The sequence below is a fragment of the Gossypium hirsutum genome, chromosome D08 (assembly GCF_007990345.1).
Source record: "Gossypium hirsutum isolate 1008001.06 chromosome D08, Gossypium_hirsutum_v2.1, whole genome shotgun sequence".
NCBI lineage: Eukaryota > Viridiplantae > Streptophyta > Magnoliopsida > Malvales > Malvaceae > Gossypium > Gossypium hirsutum.
This window is the reverse complement of record NC_053444.1, coordinates 4,669,901-4,688,967: the sequence shown is the minus strand read 5'-3', so window position 1 is coordinate 4,688,967 and position 19,067 is coordinate 4,669,901. Positions and strand designations below refer to the sequence as shown.

General features: G+C 29.3%; 1 protein-coding gene across 3 annotated transcripts; it reads right to left on the bottom strand.

Moving 5' to 3' along the window:
* Window positions 1-1,645: 1,645 nt before the first annotated feature.
* LOC107918982 (protein RGF1 INDUCIBLE TRANSCRIPTION FACTOR 1) lies at window positions 1,646-4,579 on the bottom strand. Of its 3 annotated transcripts, XR_001690327.2 has the most exons (5): window positions 4,376-4,575; window positions 3,284-3,556; window positions 2,558-2,704; window positions 2,029-2,474; window positions 1,646-1,946 (listed from the first exon to the last, which is right to left on the bottom strand). XR_001690327.2 is itself a non-coding variant. In XM_041099592.1 (4 exons), the coding sequence occupies exons 1-4, from the start codon at window positions 4,415-4,417 to the stop codon at window positions 2,468-2,470; spliced, it is 423 nt and encodes a 140-aa protein (XP_040955526.1). In that variant the 5' UTR covers window positions 4,418-4,579; the 3' UTR covers window positions 1,646-2,467. The 3 variants fall into 3 exon arrangements, 2 of the variants coding, with proteins under 2 accessions (XP_040955526.1, XP_016704027.1); XM_041099592.1 differs by having other exon boundaries at window positions 1,646-2,474; window positions 2,604-2,704; window positions 4,376-4,579; XM_016848538.2 differs by having other exon boundaries at window positions 1,646-2,474.
* Between the last annotated feature and the right edge of the window lie 14,488 nt (window positions 4,580-19,067).

Genomic DNA, 19,067 nt, shown 5'->3' with positions numbered 1-19,067 from the left:
TTTCAATTTAATCCTTTGAAAAATAAGTAGAGTTCATATGAGTACGTACCTTTCTTTTGCTAGATTTCACTTTCTTACTTCTCTCATCATTCTTTCACGCTTTTGTCACTTCCTCTCCTTTGTCTATAATGTTTCTTTCTCACTTCATGAACATAGTAAAGCATAATCAATTTCTTTACTAGAAATCACTTTCTCGTATATCTACTTCAACTAAACATAAATTTCATAAGAAAACACTTGAAATCTCACTTTGTCTCCTTAATCTCTTCACTATCTTCTCTACTTTTTTCACCTCCAACTCCAACTTTTTGCTTCCAAGATAAAAATCAAACTCTTTAGGATTTCTACTTCACTTTTTCCTTTTAGTAGCTATGAAAATTCTCATTAATTCTGAATGAAACAAGTAGAATTTATGAAAAATGACTAAACTGTAGAAAAAAGAAAGTTCATCTCTTCTCCATTTCTCATAGACGTTGGAACTTCTTACTTCTTTCATATTTATCTAATACTTATTAATTAAAATAATGATAAAATATATTTAATAGACTATTATTAAAATAATATTTAGATAATTAATTAATATAAAAATCACCATCATCATGATTATAGTCCGAGGGCCCATATTTCATCCTTTATAATTTAGCAAATTCAAAGGCTAAGATTTCATCTACACACCCAAGGGCATTTTAGTAATTTAGCCAAACATTATTTTTTTTCTTGCAAAATTACCATTTTACCCCTAGTACAAATTTATATTCCTATTTATGTCCTTTTCGCCTTTAGAATATTTGCACTTTTAGTCCTTGAACTTTTCCCATTTTTATATTTTAACCCCTTAAATTTTGAATATTTATACTTGGGTCCCAAAATTTTTCACATCTTTACGATTTATTCTCTACCTTCAATTAATATATCACAAAATACTTCTTGATTCAACTTTCTTTGGCATCCATCAACCTTTTCTTTTATCAATTATACACCTTATTTCATTTTACTAAAAAATCCACTATGTACGATCTCAACTTGATACCATTTTTTTTATAGCAAAGCGATTTTAGAGGCGTTATAGATTGAAATTTAAAAGGTTCAGTATTTAATATCTCTTTAGCACTTGATACCCTAAAAATTTAAGCTCAATATGGTTTTTTTTTTAATCCAATGCAACTCATAACTTCTCCCTAACCTTTTGAAAAGGAGGAAAAACACACTTAACTGTGTTCAAACCCATGTCCTCATTGCTACAATAGCAACAGTACCAACCAATCTAAACCTCAATTGATAAGCTCAATATGATTATATTTTTATAGAATTCATATGTTGAGATAGATAAAAGTTAGTTTAGTCAGTTATGATAGAATGTAAAGTATAAATTCATAGCTTATGTTTACTGATTTTATTTATTAAAGAATAAAATATGTATTTTTTAATTTAATTGCTCATGGTTCATCAAGGATAGTGCTTAGCCAGAGAAAGTATGCAGTAGAACTTATTGCAGAAGCCGGATTAGAAGGAGCTAAACCTGTGTCAACTCCAATGGAACAAAACAGAAGATTAACAACACAGGAGTAAGATCAATGTTTACATATAGGAGGAGATGACTTTCTTGAAGATGTTATTGCTTATAAAAGATTGATTGGAAAGCTGCTCTACTTAACTGGTACAAGACGAGATATAGCATACTCAGTGCAATATCTTAGTCAGTTTATGCAACAGCCAAAGAAATCTCACTATGAAGCAGCACTTAGAATAGTTAAATATGTCAAGAAAAATCCAGGACAAGGATTTTATTGTCTGCAAAAGGCATTTTACATATGGAGGCTTATTGTGATTCAGACTGGGCTGCATGTCCTATGACAAGAAGGTAAACTTCTAGTTTCTGTATCAAGTTGGGAAGTCACTTATTTCTTGGAAATCAAAGAAACAAGGCATTGTTTCCAGGTCTTCAGCTGAGACAGAGTATAGAAGCATGGCAGTGGCAGTAGCTGAAGTAATTTGGATGAATTAAAGTTGAAAAAGCTGTAAAATTACATTGTGATAATCAGGCAGCTTTACAAATAGCAGCAAATCCTGTCTATCATGAGATAACTAAGCACATAGAAATCGACTGTCATTTTGTTAGGGAGAAAATCCAAGGACTGATCAAGACACAACATGTTTCAACTAAAGAATAGACTGCAGACATAATGACAAAGAGCCTAAGTGTGCAACAGCATAAGTATCTTAGTTCCAAGTTGGAAATGAAAGATATTTTTCACCCCCTCAACTTGAGGGGGATTGTCCAAAACAAAACAATATATATGAAGAAAATCAATTGTTGGGTGTTAAGAATATTTCGGACATTAAAAGAAGGGAGCCCTTTGAGGTTTTCCTTTTCTTTTGTGCTTTATTTGCTCAACTTTCAAAGCTTTCTTAGGGGACATGATCGAAAGAAAAGGGGGAGCTAAATCGCTTGATTTCCTCTCAAATGCTATGACCTGCTCATTGAAATTCGCAAATTACCATAAATAAATAAATGTGATTAATTAAATAATAATAAACCTAAATTGTAATTACGTACCTTGCTAGAAATAGAGCAATAACGATAAAGATCTGGTTCAGCTAACCTTCTCTTGCAGATGTCACATGATGTCTCAGTGTTCAATATCGGACCACAATGGGGGAGAGGATTCAATGCTATTACCAGCCGTTTATTGCACTTATATGGCTAAAATAAAATGATAAAAAGAATATTATCAAATAGTGATTATGCATAAGCACTATGCGACATAATTAGATATAGTAATGGACCGAGACAAGAGTAGATGTTGTCAATTTCATTATCGCTCCATTGTTAGCATATTCTACTTTATCATTCGTCTACTTCATTATAAATGTATAATCTTAAAAATTATTATCATCCCATGAATGCATCCAACATCCACCTCACACCACTTTGATTTAATTTTTGCTAATTATTTTTTAAATTTTTTAATGTTTTTATAGTCAAATAAATATTTAAACATAATCATTCAAAAATAACATTGGGTTTTTATTCAACACATTGTAGAGCGGGGTAGAGTATGGCAAGCAATTACCATAACCATTCTTTATCCATCATCTAAAAAAACTCCACCCACCTTGCTCGGCAACCACTTTAAAAAAATATTCATTCTAATCAAAATAGATCGATTTGAAATTCATTAAGGACCTAACAATCTCATATAATTCTTTATCTATATTATCTCTTTTTTTTTTAAAGTGCATAAAGCAAATGGTAGCAGCAAGTAGGAAGATCAAGGGGTACCTGAATGTCAGCACAATCAATGTACTTCTCCATGGCAGCTAGTGAGACAACATCCTTGTAGACATGCCGATATATTTTAAGAATCTTGTGATGGCGATGAGTGGTGGAAGACAAGCAATATTGGCAAGCAGAAGAGTCACAGTTGATACAGTATCTGTTCTTTTCGTTCCTTCGAATTGGGTGAAGTGTACATCCATCAAAGAATGTTCTTTGCAGAAATGCTTCTACCCACTCTGGCTTTTCATTTCTCTTTTCTATAACTTCTTCTTCAACCTAACAAACCACCACCCAAAGCCATATACATTATATATTCAAGCATCACCATTCAATTCAAATTAACTAATTAATAGACCACGTGTAACTTTCTCATGTGTAGAACTCGAACTTAAACACTTAAACTCAAATTAACATTATTACTATATAAACCTTATAAATTTGTAAATTCGCACGCGTAATTTATCTTTTATGAATAATAAAATTAATAAAAAGTTTTGAAAATGAAGTAATTTAATATCTATAATTTTAATTATGATTTATTTATGATCTAATAAGTTTGTTTAACAAGATTTTAATGAAAGTACAGGCTTTGTAATAATAAACTTATCACTGGCAAAAACCATTTATTAGAAATAGTTAGTTTATTTATGGTTTTAGTCCCTCTACTATATTAGAATATGAGAATTAATTTCCCTATTTTAATTTCACATAGCTTTTTTTGTCTTTGCTAGTTTAATCATTATCGTCGTTGGTATTTTTTATCAAAACTTGTCAATCATATTCCACGTGAAATCAAAAATTCAATTTGACAAATTTTGGTAGAAACTACTTACAATTTTATTGATAGCAAGAGGATTTAAATCTCAAAATTTGTAAATATAAGGAATAACAACATATTTTAACCTTAATATAATTTTAAACATCTGAATGACATAGATTTATAATTATTAGTTGAATGTGACTGACTAAACTTTCCCCTACTACTCATGGTGTGCTTGAATAATAACCAAAAACATTTCAATTATCGCAACCACTAATGATGTTATCTCAAACTTATGAACTTAAACAGAAAATTATTTTAGTACTTTATCGTACCTGGCTTACAAAGTTGGAGGAATCACTCATGGTAGCTTGCATTGAATGGTGAGGGCAGAGAAGAGTCTGATTTTTCAGTGTTTAATTTGATAAGAAAGTTTGGTGATAAACATCGATGGAATCGAGGTGTAAATGAAGGACCAGATTTTGTTTGATGTTTAAAATTTTTGGGGATGTTTTCAATTTAGACCTCGAGAGAGGAGAGAGTGGTATGTTTATGAGGCATGTGTTGATATTGCAGTGGCTAATTTGTATTTAATCACAAGAAAAAAAAACAAGGAATTATTGTTACTAATCCTTTTTTAATGTAATTAAAGTTTCAGTTACTCACTATTATAGCATTCCATATATAGACTAATAATGAAACTTAATTTTCCTCTATCAAACTTATATTTTCCATAAATTGTTTGTATTATTAGCCAACTTGGCTAACAGAAAAGGTGTAAAGTCTTAGTTTAATCGGAACGAGCATTGTTGTCAATGTAAGAATATGTGAGTTCGAGTGTGTTGAAGCATATTATGCTTCTAAGCATTGTGCCAAAAAAGAATAGACATAATCAGAATCTATAATGAGTTTGTTCAAAAAATAATAATAAGGGGAGTTCAAAATGGTCCAACTATTTACTTCGGATGGTTTGTTGAGTCAAGCCTTGGGTTTATGGTTTGTATATTGTTTTGGGCGTTGGGCCCATTTCCATTGCAGCTAGCTTTACATTAATCATTAAGGATGCATAATTGGATCAATCTACCAACCAAAATTAAATGTATATATTTAATCATACTTTAAATATTAAATATAATTTACATGACTTTATCAATATACCTATTAATGTTGAATATATGTAACACATGACTTTCATCAATTTACTTAATTACCTATACCTATACTATATGTATTTAAGGTACTTACTGAATTAGTGTGACAAAAGTTTTTAGAATTGGATAGTGATCGAACCGATTAAATTATTGACTTCTGATTTGATTAATCTAACCGATTTGATAAAATAAATTATTTAAAAATATTTTTTTTAAAATTAAAGAAAATCATTTCAACTTATTTGACTGTCGGTTCAATCAACTGGTCGGACCAGTTCAGTCAGTTCATTGGTTAACTGGTCTGACCCATTATTTTGAATCAATGCCTCGGTCGGTTCTCGGTCCAACCATTTCAATCAGCCAATCTGATTCGATTTTAAAAATAGTGAATGTCACCCTTCAATCGGGTCTCAACTTAATTTAGAAATTACCGAAAAACTTTCCTTTCATAAAATGATAGAAATTGTTATCGAGATATTTTTGCCATATCAAATCATTTGAAATCTAGAAAATTGTGTTTCATAATATTTGAACTCAAAAATTCGTAATTTTTAATATTTTTACCATTTCTAAAACTTCATTTAATTCTTAAATAATTTTTTTATAAATATATTTGTTATATAATTTTTTTCATCCATGATTTAATATTAATGAGGTTAAGGGTGAGTAAAATATGATTCGATTCAAAAAATTAAAAAAATTCAAATTTCAAGTTAATCGAATCGAGTTATTCGAGTCAACACAAATAAGTAATTCGAGTTCGAGTTGAGTTAAATTTTACGAATCGAATAACCTAAATAATTTGAATAACAAATTGATATAAATACCCATTTGGTCCCTATCAATTTTAAAAATGAGCAATTTGGTCTCTCTCAATAAAAATTACAAAATAAATTTTAAAATTAAAAATATTTATAAAAATTCTAAAATTTATATATTTTAAAAAAATTATAAATTATAAAGAATATATAAAGAAATTTAATTTTTTTCTAAAATAATAATTTTAGGACCTAAATAAGTTAATTAATTATTCAAGTTTATCATACTAAAGTATCTATTTTTTTTTTCTTATTTTGCTTTGAAAAGTATGTGCTTTAACATAGAATTAGTTATACTGTAACAAAATTTTAATTTGACATATTTAAATTTTTTTAATTTAACTCAAATTTCGATTCAACTCAACTAAAATTTTATTTTATTCGACTCGATTCGAAAAAAATTCAATCGAGTTAGGATGATAAGATAGGAATCGCCAACTCGATTAACTCGAAACTTTTTCACTCGATTCAATCGAACACTCATTCTAAGTGTGATTACCAAACAGGGGCGAAGGGAGAGTGCAAACATGGGCATTGGCCCTTTAAAATGAAAAATTGTTGCTTTAGATCTCTCGAAATTTATAAAATTTTAAGTTAATACATAGTAAAATTATAGTTTGACCCCTTAAAAATGTTAAAATTTTGATTTAATTTTTTTAAAAAATATAAAAGATATAAACTAATATATTAATAAAATTACATTATAACTCTCATAAAAATATATGATCTAATTTCTACCCTTAAAAAAAATTTATTTCTCCCTTGTTACGAAAGGCACAAATTTTAAAGATCCTTTCCGTATCGGTGACTTATAATAGGGATATAGTGGTGGTGATACAAATTAATGTAAAAGGGTGTGCAGTGTAAAGCGGATAAAGTAGGCGAAAGTAATTTTGTTTTATATAATGCTTAAAATTATTCATAGTCTCTCTTTAATCCTTAAATAGGAGGACAATGCAATTCAGCGCACTCAAACCCACGCCATCCTACCTTGACAATAAATATGCTTCTTTTTTTTAAAATTTTATTTTAAACTCGATTGTCATCGGTATTATTGTCAATATACCTATTGATGTTCAACTTGACTTGCTTCCATATGATGTATAGTCGTACTAGAGCTTAGTGACCACCAGTTGGCTTTTAAATATTTGTTACGTTATCCAATTAAAAGCCCCTGGAGGGTGACGACGATAAGAAACGGTTTGTCCCTTAGTTATTTTGATATATTAATTTTTTTGTATTAACTCGAAAACCTAATCCACTTTAATCAGGTTGATGAATAATAATTGAAGATTTAATTAATAAAGATTCTTCAATTAAACATAAATTAGTGATGTGAAAGTGCCAAGTGACCTAAATCAACAAAATTTTGTCAAATGTTCAGAATTTGGTGACAAATATTCCCCCAAATAAATAAATACAACTTTGTCGTCTTGTGCTGAGTCATGCATGCATGCATGCCTTTCATTAATACCAAAATTAATTGAAACAACATTTGTCTTATTTTACTACATAACTTGGTTTTAGTGTTCTGTCTTTTGTGCTTTTCTTAGACAGTTGGATCCATTATTATTTTTAATATATAATTCTATATGAACGTTTAAAGTGAATTTTACATTTAAGAAGAAAACTTCCGAACAAAAATTAAATTTATTATCTTGTAAAATAAATTGATTTATAATAATTTTTTTAATTAAATTGAAGATACTCATAATATAATGTTATACCAATGATAAACAACTAAAAGTAAAATCTACTTAGATTCTTTCTAATTTTCATGGATGAAGTTGTTTGGGTTTTATTCATTGGTAGATTTAGATGGGTGGTGCATTTATTTTTAGTTAGTGTAAAAATAACACTGGCAGTAAGATTGATACTGTAGTAATACTGTAGTGTGAGATAAAAAAAAGTAAACTAAACGTACTACACCGCATCCAATTGCCCATCCAAACTCATCCTAAGTGTGTTGAAATTTCTCTTTTGAGTTTGATTTGGATATAAAGTGTTTTTGCTAATAGAGAGACATTAGTGGAGGTTAGAAGTGTATGAAACGCAATGGAAGTGTTATTAGAAATCCCATATTGCTAAGAAAAATAGAATACGAAGAATTTAAATAAAAAATTTTAAGTGTCAAATCTATTAGGTGTTTAAACCAATAGTGTTAATTTTTTTGTTAATTTAATATTTTATTTTTGTTGCTCCACTCTTATATAAAAAGAACTATCTTACTAACAAGTGGTTGGAATAAGTGAGAATAGATTTATTCCCCATGCATTTGATCAAGTTTAAATTTTGAAGTTGTCATTGTTGAGAGGGTTTTACTTGAATACAATTCGGACTCAAACAAAATTGATCTCAAGCCCTAAAACGAATGAGGACATAGGAAGTTTCCATTTTAGTCATTCAATTTCAAAAGGTTATAAAATAGTCATGCTTTCATTTTAGTCACTAAATTGTCATTCAACTCCAAGTAATAATTTGATGATTAGTATGATGGATCAGTATCCATCGACGGGTAAGTCGATTTGATGATCGAAGAAGAAAACTGTTTAGATTTTTGTTTCTAGATTCGTAACATTTAAAGTTATTTCATAAAAAAACTAAACTGTAAAGAAAAAATTTTCGATTAATACAAATGATACAGATAAAAAAATTATATGACAGCGATATTGACAACTTAAATAAAAAAATTTTAAAAAATTTTATAACTTTTTAATATCAAATTATTACAACATAATCTACATAAACACATAATCAATTCTAGTTCAAAAACCATCACACACCATATATTTAGGATATTATTATTTAAATATAATAATGATACATTAATTAAATTCGTCAACTGTGATAAGACATATTGACCCCTGCCGTGCAGGAAACAAATCCTAAGAATAGACAAGCGTTGAAAGAAAAAGTAGGCGGCCAGCTAATCACCCAACTCCCTTTCTTTTTTCTTTTATCAACTTGATATCAACCTAGCTTAGGTGCTGAGCCCACCCAATCTCTTTTTTTTTCTTTTTCTCTTTTGAAACTTCTTTTACATTCAAGTTTAAAATTTAAATAGTAAATTCGAGTATTTTGAAACGCATTATTCTCATGTTTATGGGTTAGGAGGAGCTATTTATAGTTTTAAATATTGTATAAAAAATAGATATAATCAGTATCTATAATAAAATTAGGGTAAACTACAAAAATAATTATTTTGTTTGCCTCAGATTACATTTTAGTCACTTATGTTTGAAATATTACATTTTAGCTATTTACGTTATCATTTTATTATGAAGTGGTCACTCTACTATTACCTCCCCAACGACAGTCCTATGTGGCAGTCTAAATGAGTTTTAAATGCCAACTTGGATGTCCAGTTAGCATTTAAAACTCATTCGGACTGCCACGTAGGACCGCCGTTAGGGAGGCAACGAAGCTTAACGATAGAGTGATCACTTTGTAACAAAACGATAACATAAGTGACTAAAACGTAAAATTTTAAACATAAATAACTAAAATATAATTTGAAGTAAATAAAAGTGACTATTTTTATAATTTACCCATAAAATTATTCAAAAAGAAGAAAGTTTGAAATTTGAACTCACTTCAATCAGTTAGATAGTCCTTTTCCACTATTAAAAAAATGTTTTTTTTTAAAACATCCTTTTTATATTAATACACCTTATCTAAGGCTAGATTAGAACAGGTAGGGTCTGCTGGGCCCTTGAGGAAATTTAATAATCATTTTTTGTGCATAATTATCCTTTTGAATAAATAATTAGTTAGAATATATTTTGGAAAAAAATATTTTTTTAACAAATTGAAATATAAAAAAAACGTGGATAATTTTTTTAGATAATAATACTTAAATAGATTTCTAAATCTTAACTTATCTTTTGAATAAATAAAACTCAGGTCTTATTTCATAAAATTTTGAAAAGTTAAATAAATTGAAAGTGAATATTTTTATTGATTTAAATTTTTTTATGCATGTTCAATAATCCAAAATAAAAATAATTTGATAGAATTTTTTTTTGTAAAAAAAAGTAAATGGATATTTATTTTAATATTATAATTTTTATAAACGTTTAAATTTTGATTTTTGTTTAGAATATAATGAAATGTTTAAAAATTAAGTGTAAAAAATAAAATATTTTATTTTATAATTTTAAAAAAATATATCAAAAAATCTAATTATATTCCCTAGTTAATTCTAAATAATATATCAAACAAATTTATAATTTAAATTCAGTACTAAAACTTTTAATATTTAATTTTGCAACACTAATTTTTTCAATATTTAATTTTTTAATTTATCAAACAACACTTTAAATAAAAAAAATTAATAATGTAATGGGTTAATATTATGAATGGTGTCTAAAACTCATTAAAATTGTCAACTTGGTACTTCTCCTTTAATATTATCAAGTCGTTTACTAAGTGTTAACAATGTTAAACATTAGTTATGATGTGACCTTTGATCAATTAAGTATGGACATCTGCCATTTGGTTTATTAAAAGAATCAAAATATAGATTTTTACACTATATTATATTGTTGAATTATATAGGTAAATTTATTTTACATCAAACCTCAAAAGCATGGTTTTTTTTATATAAAAAAATTAACTACGAAAATGAGACAATTTGTAGGTTAATTACGTAAATAATATGTTTTGTACAGTAAACTAAAAATCATCAATGTGTTAAGAAGCACCAGCCTCGAAAACAACCCCTTCATCACTCAATCATTTCAAGAGAAAAAAAAACTATTTTTAAAAAAAATATTTAAAAAACTATGTTTTGTTAGGAAGCACCAGCCTCGAAAACAACCCCTTCATCACTCAATCATTCCAGGAGAAAAAAAACTATTTTTTAAGTGGTATCGCCACATTGTCGAGCAACACCCAAAAAATACAAGTTTCCTTTAAATATTAAACAAATACTGTAAGAACACAAAAAAAAATTCTAAAATGGTATTGCCTGACACATTGGCAACACCGATTCAAATTGTATATAAAAAATTAGAGTAAAAAAAAGTTGGCTTGTTAAAAAAAAAAGGTTTAGGGGGCTTTGGGGGATGGACTGTCGTGACCGATTGACTTGCGGAACTGACCTGACACTTGATGTAACTAATTAATTGGTCACGACAACCCATCCCTCAAAGCCCTTTAACCCTTTATTTTTTTAATAATTTGAATCGGTGCCGCCAATGTGTCAGGCAACACCACTTTAAAAAAAATTTTGTATTCCTATGATATTTGTTCAGTACTTAAGGGAAATCTGTAGCTTTTTAGTATTGCCTAAAAATGTGGCGGCACCACATAAAAAATAGTTTTTTTTTTCACATAGAATGATTGGTCGATAATGGGTTGCTTTTGAGGCAAGTGTTATCTATCGATGGCATCTAAATTTATTGTAAAAAACATAGCATTTACGTAAATAATCTACAATGTACCCCTTTTTCATAATTTTTGTATTGCTTATGTAAAAAAACTCTCAAGAGCATACATGTCTTTTATTCTAATAATAAAAAGGCACGATGTAAATAAAATTTATCAACAAAGTTAACATGTTTTTTTTCTTTTCTTTTTTTAATTTTGAGTATAATAAATTTTTTTCTTTTTGAATATAACAACCTTAAGATAAGTTTTGAAGCATGAATAATGATTTTAGCTTAAAGCTTCAAAGATATTTTCAAGAAAGCTAATGCTTGAAATAATTCATGTATAGAAAATCACAAAAATGTTGGCCACCATAGGTGTGAACGTATTATTCATATTTCTCCTAAAACCTTAAACTCTTTCTAAAAAAATCCATATTTTTTCCTAAACTTTCCCCACATTGACCAATCAGCCGGCCATCAACTTTAATGTCAGTGTCGATCCTCTCCCTCTTTTTTCCTTATTTCTCTCATTAGTGCATTTTCTTTCAATCGTTTTCCTTTTTCTCTATTTTCTTTCCATCTTCTTTGTTTCCCTTTTCATGGCTACCTTCTTTTTTAATGGTTGTTGATGTCTTGTCACCAGTGTATAGTTGAATCTAAGTTTTTAGTCAACTGATGACCGATGGCAACCCTTCTTTTGTCAACGATTTCCTCCTTACCTTTTCTCCTTTCTTTTCATATATTTTCTTTCATACCATCCCTCACAAATTTTCCTCCCCCTCCCTCCCTTTCTTGTCACTAGTGGTTTCTTGATCAATCAATAGCTAGTGGCAACTTCGTAGCTAGCTAGCTAGCCATTTCATCCCTTACACCTTCTCTTTCCCAACTCTTCATCTTCCCACACCTCCCATTTCCCCATCTTATTTTGCTTTCCTCGTTTTTCTATATTCGACCTTTTTTCAGAGAATAGTTTTAGTGTGGCCTTCATTTAGCCATCATTTCCTGACTAAGAGGGTTTTTTTGTTAACGCATTTTGCTTTGTTTCTCATGGCATTTTTTTTGTCATCTTTATTGTCTATATTTTCTTAGGATGTGAAGGCTCAACAGCTTAGGCTTGGTTTATTAAGTTTTCAATGCTCCATTTTGGGAACAATCTGGAGGCTAACATCTTTTGATGATTAGGAGATCCTAGGCTTCGACTCCTCAAGGCTTTGCTTCATTTTGCTTTTATCCCTGTTTGTTTGGTATGGCATGACCTTAAGTTAGACGCACATATCATTTTCTTGATATGTTTAACTTAAGGCTTATTGTTCTTATACAATAATGGCCGTTTGGCCTCTTATTGTGCTTTTCATATCAACAGAATGATTTCTTATTGATGAAAAAAATGGTGACCATTGGATACCTTATTCTCTCTCTCCAGCGAAAATAAAAACCCCTTAATTCACTTTCGCTCTTCTTACTACCATTTTAGTTGGCTCATTTCCCATTCTCTTAGACTTTGAGAGGGATTTGTGTTGGAAAATCGGGGTGCAACAGGGCTAAAAGCAAAATGTTGGAAAAATCACGATTTGAAAATAGTTTTTTTGCACAGTGAAAATTTAAAAATTTGAAAACCGACCCAGTTTGTGATATTTATAGCAATAAACCTTAACCGAATTCGTACCTATGTTTTTGGGTTAGCGGACGTTCTTTGTTCCTAGATTTCAACCAAACGATTTTTTATGTTATTCTCGTTCCACGAACTGCTTCAAGTGCGAGTTTGAACCAATTGAATCGAAACACGGAACTAGAAAAAGTTTTCTCTCTTTTTAGGGTGAAAACAAAAATTCTCTTTTTAGTGTGAAAACGAAAATTCTCTCTTTTTAATAGAAACCGGTAGAATTATTATTTCAAAAAAATATATGTAATAGTTGAGAATAAATTCTCTCTATTTTTTGGCAGAATAACAATATTTTAAAATTGTGTTAATAGCTCTACTGGTGTCATCTATTTATAGGAAGAGAATGTAGAACCTTGTTGAGTTGTAGTGATTTATTTCCAATAGAAAAATAATATCCTACTTAGAATAGGACTAGGATGGACAACACAGACTAATATTCTTACTAGGGTTGTCTCCCCCTTCATGTCTATGGGGGGTTTTTTGGGCCTTTATCATATTAGGTCTAATTACGAGTATTTCTTAGACCTTTTTTACCCAATTCTCTGTAATGTAATTCAACCCGATTCAATTTTTCTATTTTTCAAAATAAAATTTATTATTTATATATAAAACAATTTTCTCATCTCTATTTTACCTCCAACAAAATTTTGACTAATTTACTCTTGGTAAAATTTTGATAATTTTAACCTTAATAAAATTTCGAGAAAAATATGTTCAATATTTCACAACTCAGCATGTTCAATATGACTGAATGACTTATTTTCATTTTCAGGTTTCAAAACAATCCAAAAACATAAAATCATTTCTTCGATCATTTTTTAAGCAATCCATATAGTATTGCAAATGAATCGTTTCCGTTTCTATTTTCATTTTTGGAAACCTATATTCATTTTCAAATGATTACATTTCTCTATTTCGAAGAAAACCATAATCCTTCCTGAATGTTTCCCATTTCTCTTTTCCTATTCATTCAATTAATTTCTATTCAAACATGTAATTCATTTATGGTTTTAACGACCTAGTGGAGGGACCGGTTGGACATATGTAGTTGAGGCTCAAATTATTTATAATTAAGTTCTGATTTTTCGTCAATTAATTATAAACTCATTTATTTATGAAGTCATTCCACTATAGTATCGTGACTAAGCTCTCCCCAACAACATACCATTATGAAAGCAACTACTCAATGTCCGTCCAACGAACTTGTCATAAGTGTGTTACCTTCATAGGATATCCTTAATCTCTTTGAGATAGTATATGTTCTCCCAATATGATCATATTTTATCTCATGGTAACCATTACATCTTTTTTCATGAAAAGTCAATCACTATTAAATAATGATCAAGTCATCAATCACAAAGACGGACAACCCATGGCCACGTTTACTTTTCATTAACCATATAATGCCAATGAGAGTATATCATTTACTCATATTTGGTCTATGAATTTCACTATTGTGAATGACGCTACATACTATAGAAGTCGTACACCTAACGCACCAGCTTTCGAGTCCTTTATCTATTTGAACTCGGGCTTTTACTTACATCAAAGTTTATGAGCCACGTATACATAGTGTGTCATCCACTCAAAATTTAGGTATGCCACACTATGAACGTCACAAGTGAATAAATCCATAAACAGATTTAGGATCTATTTTGCTTGGGTCTTATCAGATGTAACTGACTGGACATGTACTGTCAGTCCAGTCAGTTACATCTTGATTCCTTTAAGTTAAATTAGTTCACTCAATACAATCCTATTTTATCTCGTTGTCACCATTGTGTTTTCTTAATGATTAATATGACTATTGTCAATTAATGACTGTGATAAATTGCTGGTTCAAGAACAAGCAACTCGTGGCCACATTCCATATTTATCAATCCACACAATGCTAATGAGAGGATATTGTTAACTCTTTAATTGAGCTATGAATTCCATTGTTACTAGTAAAGCCATGACATACACAAGTCATGTACCCAACATACCGGCTATTGGCTCAATCGTCTTTAGAGCATAAGCCTCCACTTATATCAAAGCATATGAGTTACATATGCATGGTTAGTAATTAACTCAGGATTTAGGTAAGTCACACCATGAACGTCACAAGTGAATTTATTCACAAATGAATTCAGAATTAATTCAACTTGGGTTCAGTCCAATGTATCATTCTTCTAATGAGTACATCTATGTCTCTACTTGTGCAGTCAACTGCTTCGATAGCCAAGACTAGTCATCTCTTTAATTGGAATTGTAGATGACATAATAATCATTTTAAGTATTTGAATCAAATGTTCACTTTGATTATTTTAAGGGATTACAGACTCGTTTAGATTATCTACTGAAGTAAGTTGTCTTTCTCGAAACATAAACGTTCTTACGGTGTCACTTATCATCAGTTTGAACTTAGACAATCAATGAGCTAATACTTGCTTGTCATAATTTTGCTATGTATGCAAAACATTAAAGACAAAAACACAAAAGATATAATAGTGACATGTGAAATTAACTTAATTTATTCACCATTCAAATATACATATATAGAAAATAATTAGATGTTTACTATAATATGAACACATTTCCCAACAATTTGATTAAGAAGGCTTTCCTCTTCGACTTGCGACCTTCAATTTCATCATTTTCTTCGAGATTTGGCATCCATTGGTTCTAAGGTTTGCCAAGTTTTGCTTTTCTTCAATCCATTTTTTTAGGTTTTTTTTTTATTTTGAGTTTCATCATTGGTTTCCTAGTGGACATTCATGGGAGTAGGGACTGCTTTGTGGTTTGAGACCTCTATGCTATTTTTGAGCTTGAATGGCACGGGGTTTGGACTTAGGCCATCTTTGACGATATTCAAGAAGGGTATTTGCCTCTAAAGATGTTTGATGTTGTCATTTTCATTTTGTTTGGGCTTTTTCTTTTTTAGCTTAGCTTGTTTGAGCTTTTGATGCATTTAATCGATACTTGTAGATACTCAGCTTTGGGTACTAACATTTTATCTCTTCATTAAGATAAATAATATTATATTTCAGAAAAGTGTGCAACCAATCGTAGAACAACTAGCATCGTCATTTCACTTAATATTTCTTCCAGAGAAACAACTCTTTTTTAGAATAGTTGTTGTTCAATAATAACTATATTCATAACATAATTTTAGTTAGAACAACTGTCATCCGGTGTAGTTGTTATTTCAAAACAAGTCATGTTGAGAACAACTAAAGTTCGGAGCATGTCTGGTTTAGAATAGAGTTGTTTCAAGAATAATTATGTTTAAAACAATCATTGTTTAGAATAGCTTGTATTTAGAACAATTGTGTTTTTCCAAAAGAGTCATTATTCAGAACAAGCTCTACTAAGAAAAGCATCACCATATAATATCTCTTGTTCGGAACAACATCTACATTGAGAACAACTATATTGAGAGCAACTAACGTTTGAAACAAGTCAAAATAACTATTATTTAGGAACTACTCTCATCCAAGAATAACCATCATATTGTGTTTTAAGAGATGCTTTGTGAAAGATGTTTCACATGTTTCCACTTCACCAAAGTAGAAGTGGAAGTAACCCTCTAAAATATGGTAGGGTTCTTGGCTTATCTTCACTCTTGGGGTGTTCCGAAGAGCTAGATATGGTGGATTAGATATAAAGGTAGTTAAAAGATTTTCCTGTTAACCTTTTCCAGTAATATTAATTACTTTTACATTATTTCAAAAACATGATGAATTCTTATTCACTATTTACTATCATCTACAAAATCCTTTTATAATAGAAAGAACCATTAATGCCTTTGTAATTGAAAAATATCTATCATTATTCTCATTAATTATTTGTAATTCTAATTCTTGAAACACTATAAATAAAGCTTTTTCACAACTGGGTGAAGGAACATTTGACACTTTTGGCATTCTATCCCTCAACTTGTTTTCTTTGTTTAGTCTTATCGTTAGTCACATTTCCCTTTCTCCATCTAACCAATCATCATTTGTCATTGTGCTTAGCGTTACCAGATTTGCTTCAATCTTCCTTGCCATCTTTTTCTGATACATCTCGTTCCCTTAATTGCAATGTCTCTTCTCTCCAAAAAAAAAAAAAAAAAAACCCTCCTTGTAAAGAAACCAATTCCCATGTCAACGCACTAGAGGATTGTTATTGGTGGCTGATGATTGTCATAAGGTTTGGTATCAGCCATGGATGTCATTTTCTCGATGATAGGTGACTCTAGGTACTGACTGAACGCAACCAACAAGGTCTTGAGATAATATGTTCTTTTATTTTTTGGTTCTTCTCTTTCTTTTTCTTATTCATCCATGAATGAAATTCTTGGAGGCCACTTTTTTAATTAAGAATCATAAGAAGTTCTAACCCCTGAATTTACTTAATAATTGCTACAAATGATCTTACTGCTATAATATTAATGCCTAAACAAAGAAAAACATAATTGTAATTCAAGATTTTCTTAAACATACATAAAACAAGAAAAAAAAAACAAAGGAAAATTATTACAAATAATCGTTCAGAATTAGTATGTCAAATGAATGTTAAAAAGCAAGTAATTTCTGAGATTTTGTACTAAACATTTTAAATCTGATTGGTAATTTCCGTAATATTATCCATACATAAACCAAAACATATTTTGCATATCCAACAACCAACCATGTTCATATTTAAAACCAATAATTGAATATCATTATAACATTTTAATACTATAACTTAATATTTACTTTTTTTATGCCAAAGTTTTGAGAATACATACCAAAGTTCAAATTCTTAAAGTTTTGAGAATTTTGAGTTATTCGATTTTTCGAGTCAACTCGAATAAATAATTCGAGTTTTGCGTTCAAGTTCAGTTGAATTTTACAATATTCAAATATTTTACATAACAGATTGGTGTAAATATCCCTTTGATTCCTGACAAATTTGAAAATGAACAAATTCGTCTCTCTCAACAAAAATTACAAAAAAAATTCAAATATTTATAAAAATATTAAAAAATTCTAAAGAATATATAAAGAAAGATAAAATTTAATTTTTTTCTAAAATAATAGTTTTGGGACCTAAATAAATTAATTAACGATTCAAGTTTATCATACTAAAGTTCTTAATTTTTTTTGTTCTTATTTTGCTTTGAAAATGTTTTCAAATATATATGGTTTCAAATTTATATACTCTACTATTTTAATTCAACTCGAACAATTTCACTTGATTCGATTCGAATTGAATTTCATTTTACTCGACTCGGTTCGAAAAAATTTCAAATCGAATTAGAGTGATAAAATAAGACTCGTCGACTCGACTAACTCAAAATTTTTTCATTTGATTCGATCAAACGTTTAACCCTACTTCTAATAATAACGTGGAGCAAAGTTTTAATTAAAATAAATAAATGATATAATAGAGTTTTAAGCTTTTTGCTTATAGCAAGTCACATAAATGGACCAAACTATATGAAATTGATAAGAGGGAGTTTAAACATCAATTTCGCATCAAATATAAAACCATGTAGAATTCCAAGCTTAATATAACTTTATAGAACTAAAATAAAAATTAATATCATTGAAATATAAAATATAATAAAAATAAAGACAAAAAAATACAATAGAAGGGACAGATGAAAGAGCATTGCAACTAATGGAAAAACCCCACATATGTCTGAAGCAGAAATTTTAATAATTTAGCTCCAAGCTCCAAGATATTTTTCTTGCAAAGGTACGATATTGCATAAATTCATCTGCACATATTTCTAGTGTCATAAAAGTTTTCAGTTGAAATTTAATGTTGTTACTTACATTTAGTTAGAAAAACTACACAATATATTTATTTCATTCATTGTTTCCAAAATTAAAAACAAGAGATGATGTCATTAGTCATTACACTATTGATAAATTTCCGTTTTGGTTATTAAAAAAAGCTCTGTCAATGAATTTCAGGCGATGATGTTACGGTTGGTACAATGGGTTAGTACCTATTGATGAGTAAAGGAATATACCTTAGATCCAAATCGATTTAATGGCTAGTGTCGAAGA

Coding starts and splice junctions, on each gene's coding strand:
- LOC107918982 (XM_016848538.2), bottom strand. CDS start 4,417: ATGCAAGCTACCATGAGTGATTCCTCCAACTTTGTAAGCCAG. Junction 3,557..4,375: donor CCTCCAACTTTGTAAGCCAG/GTACGATAAAGT, acceptor GTGGTTTGTTAG/GTTGAAGAAGAAGTTATAGA. Junction 2,475..2,557: donor ATTGCTCTATTTCTAGCAAG/GTACGTAATTAC, acceptor TTCAATGAGCAG/GTCATAGCATTTGAGAGGAA.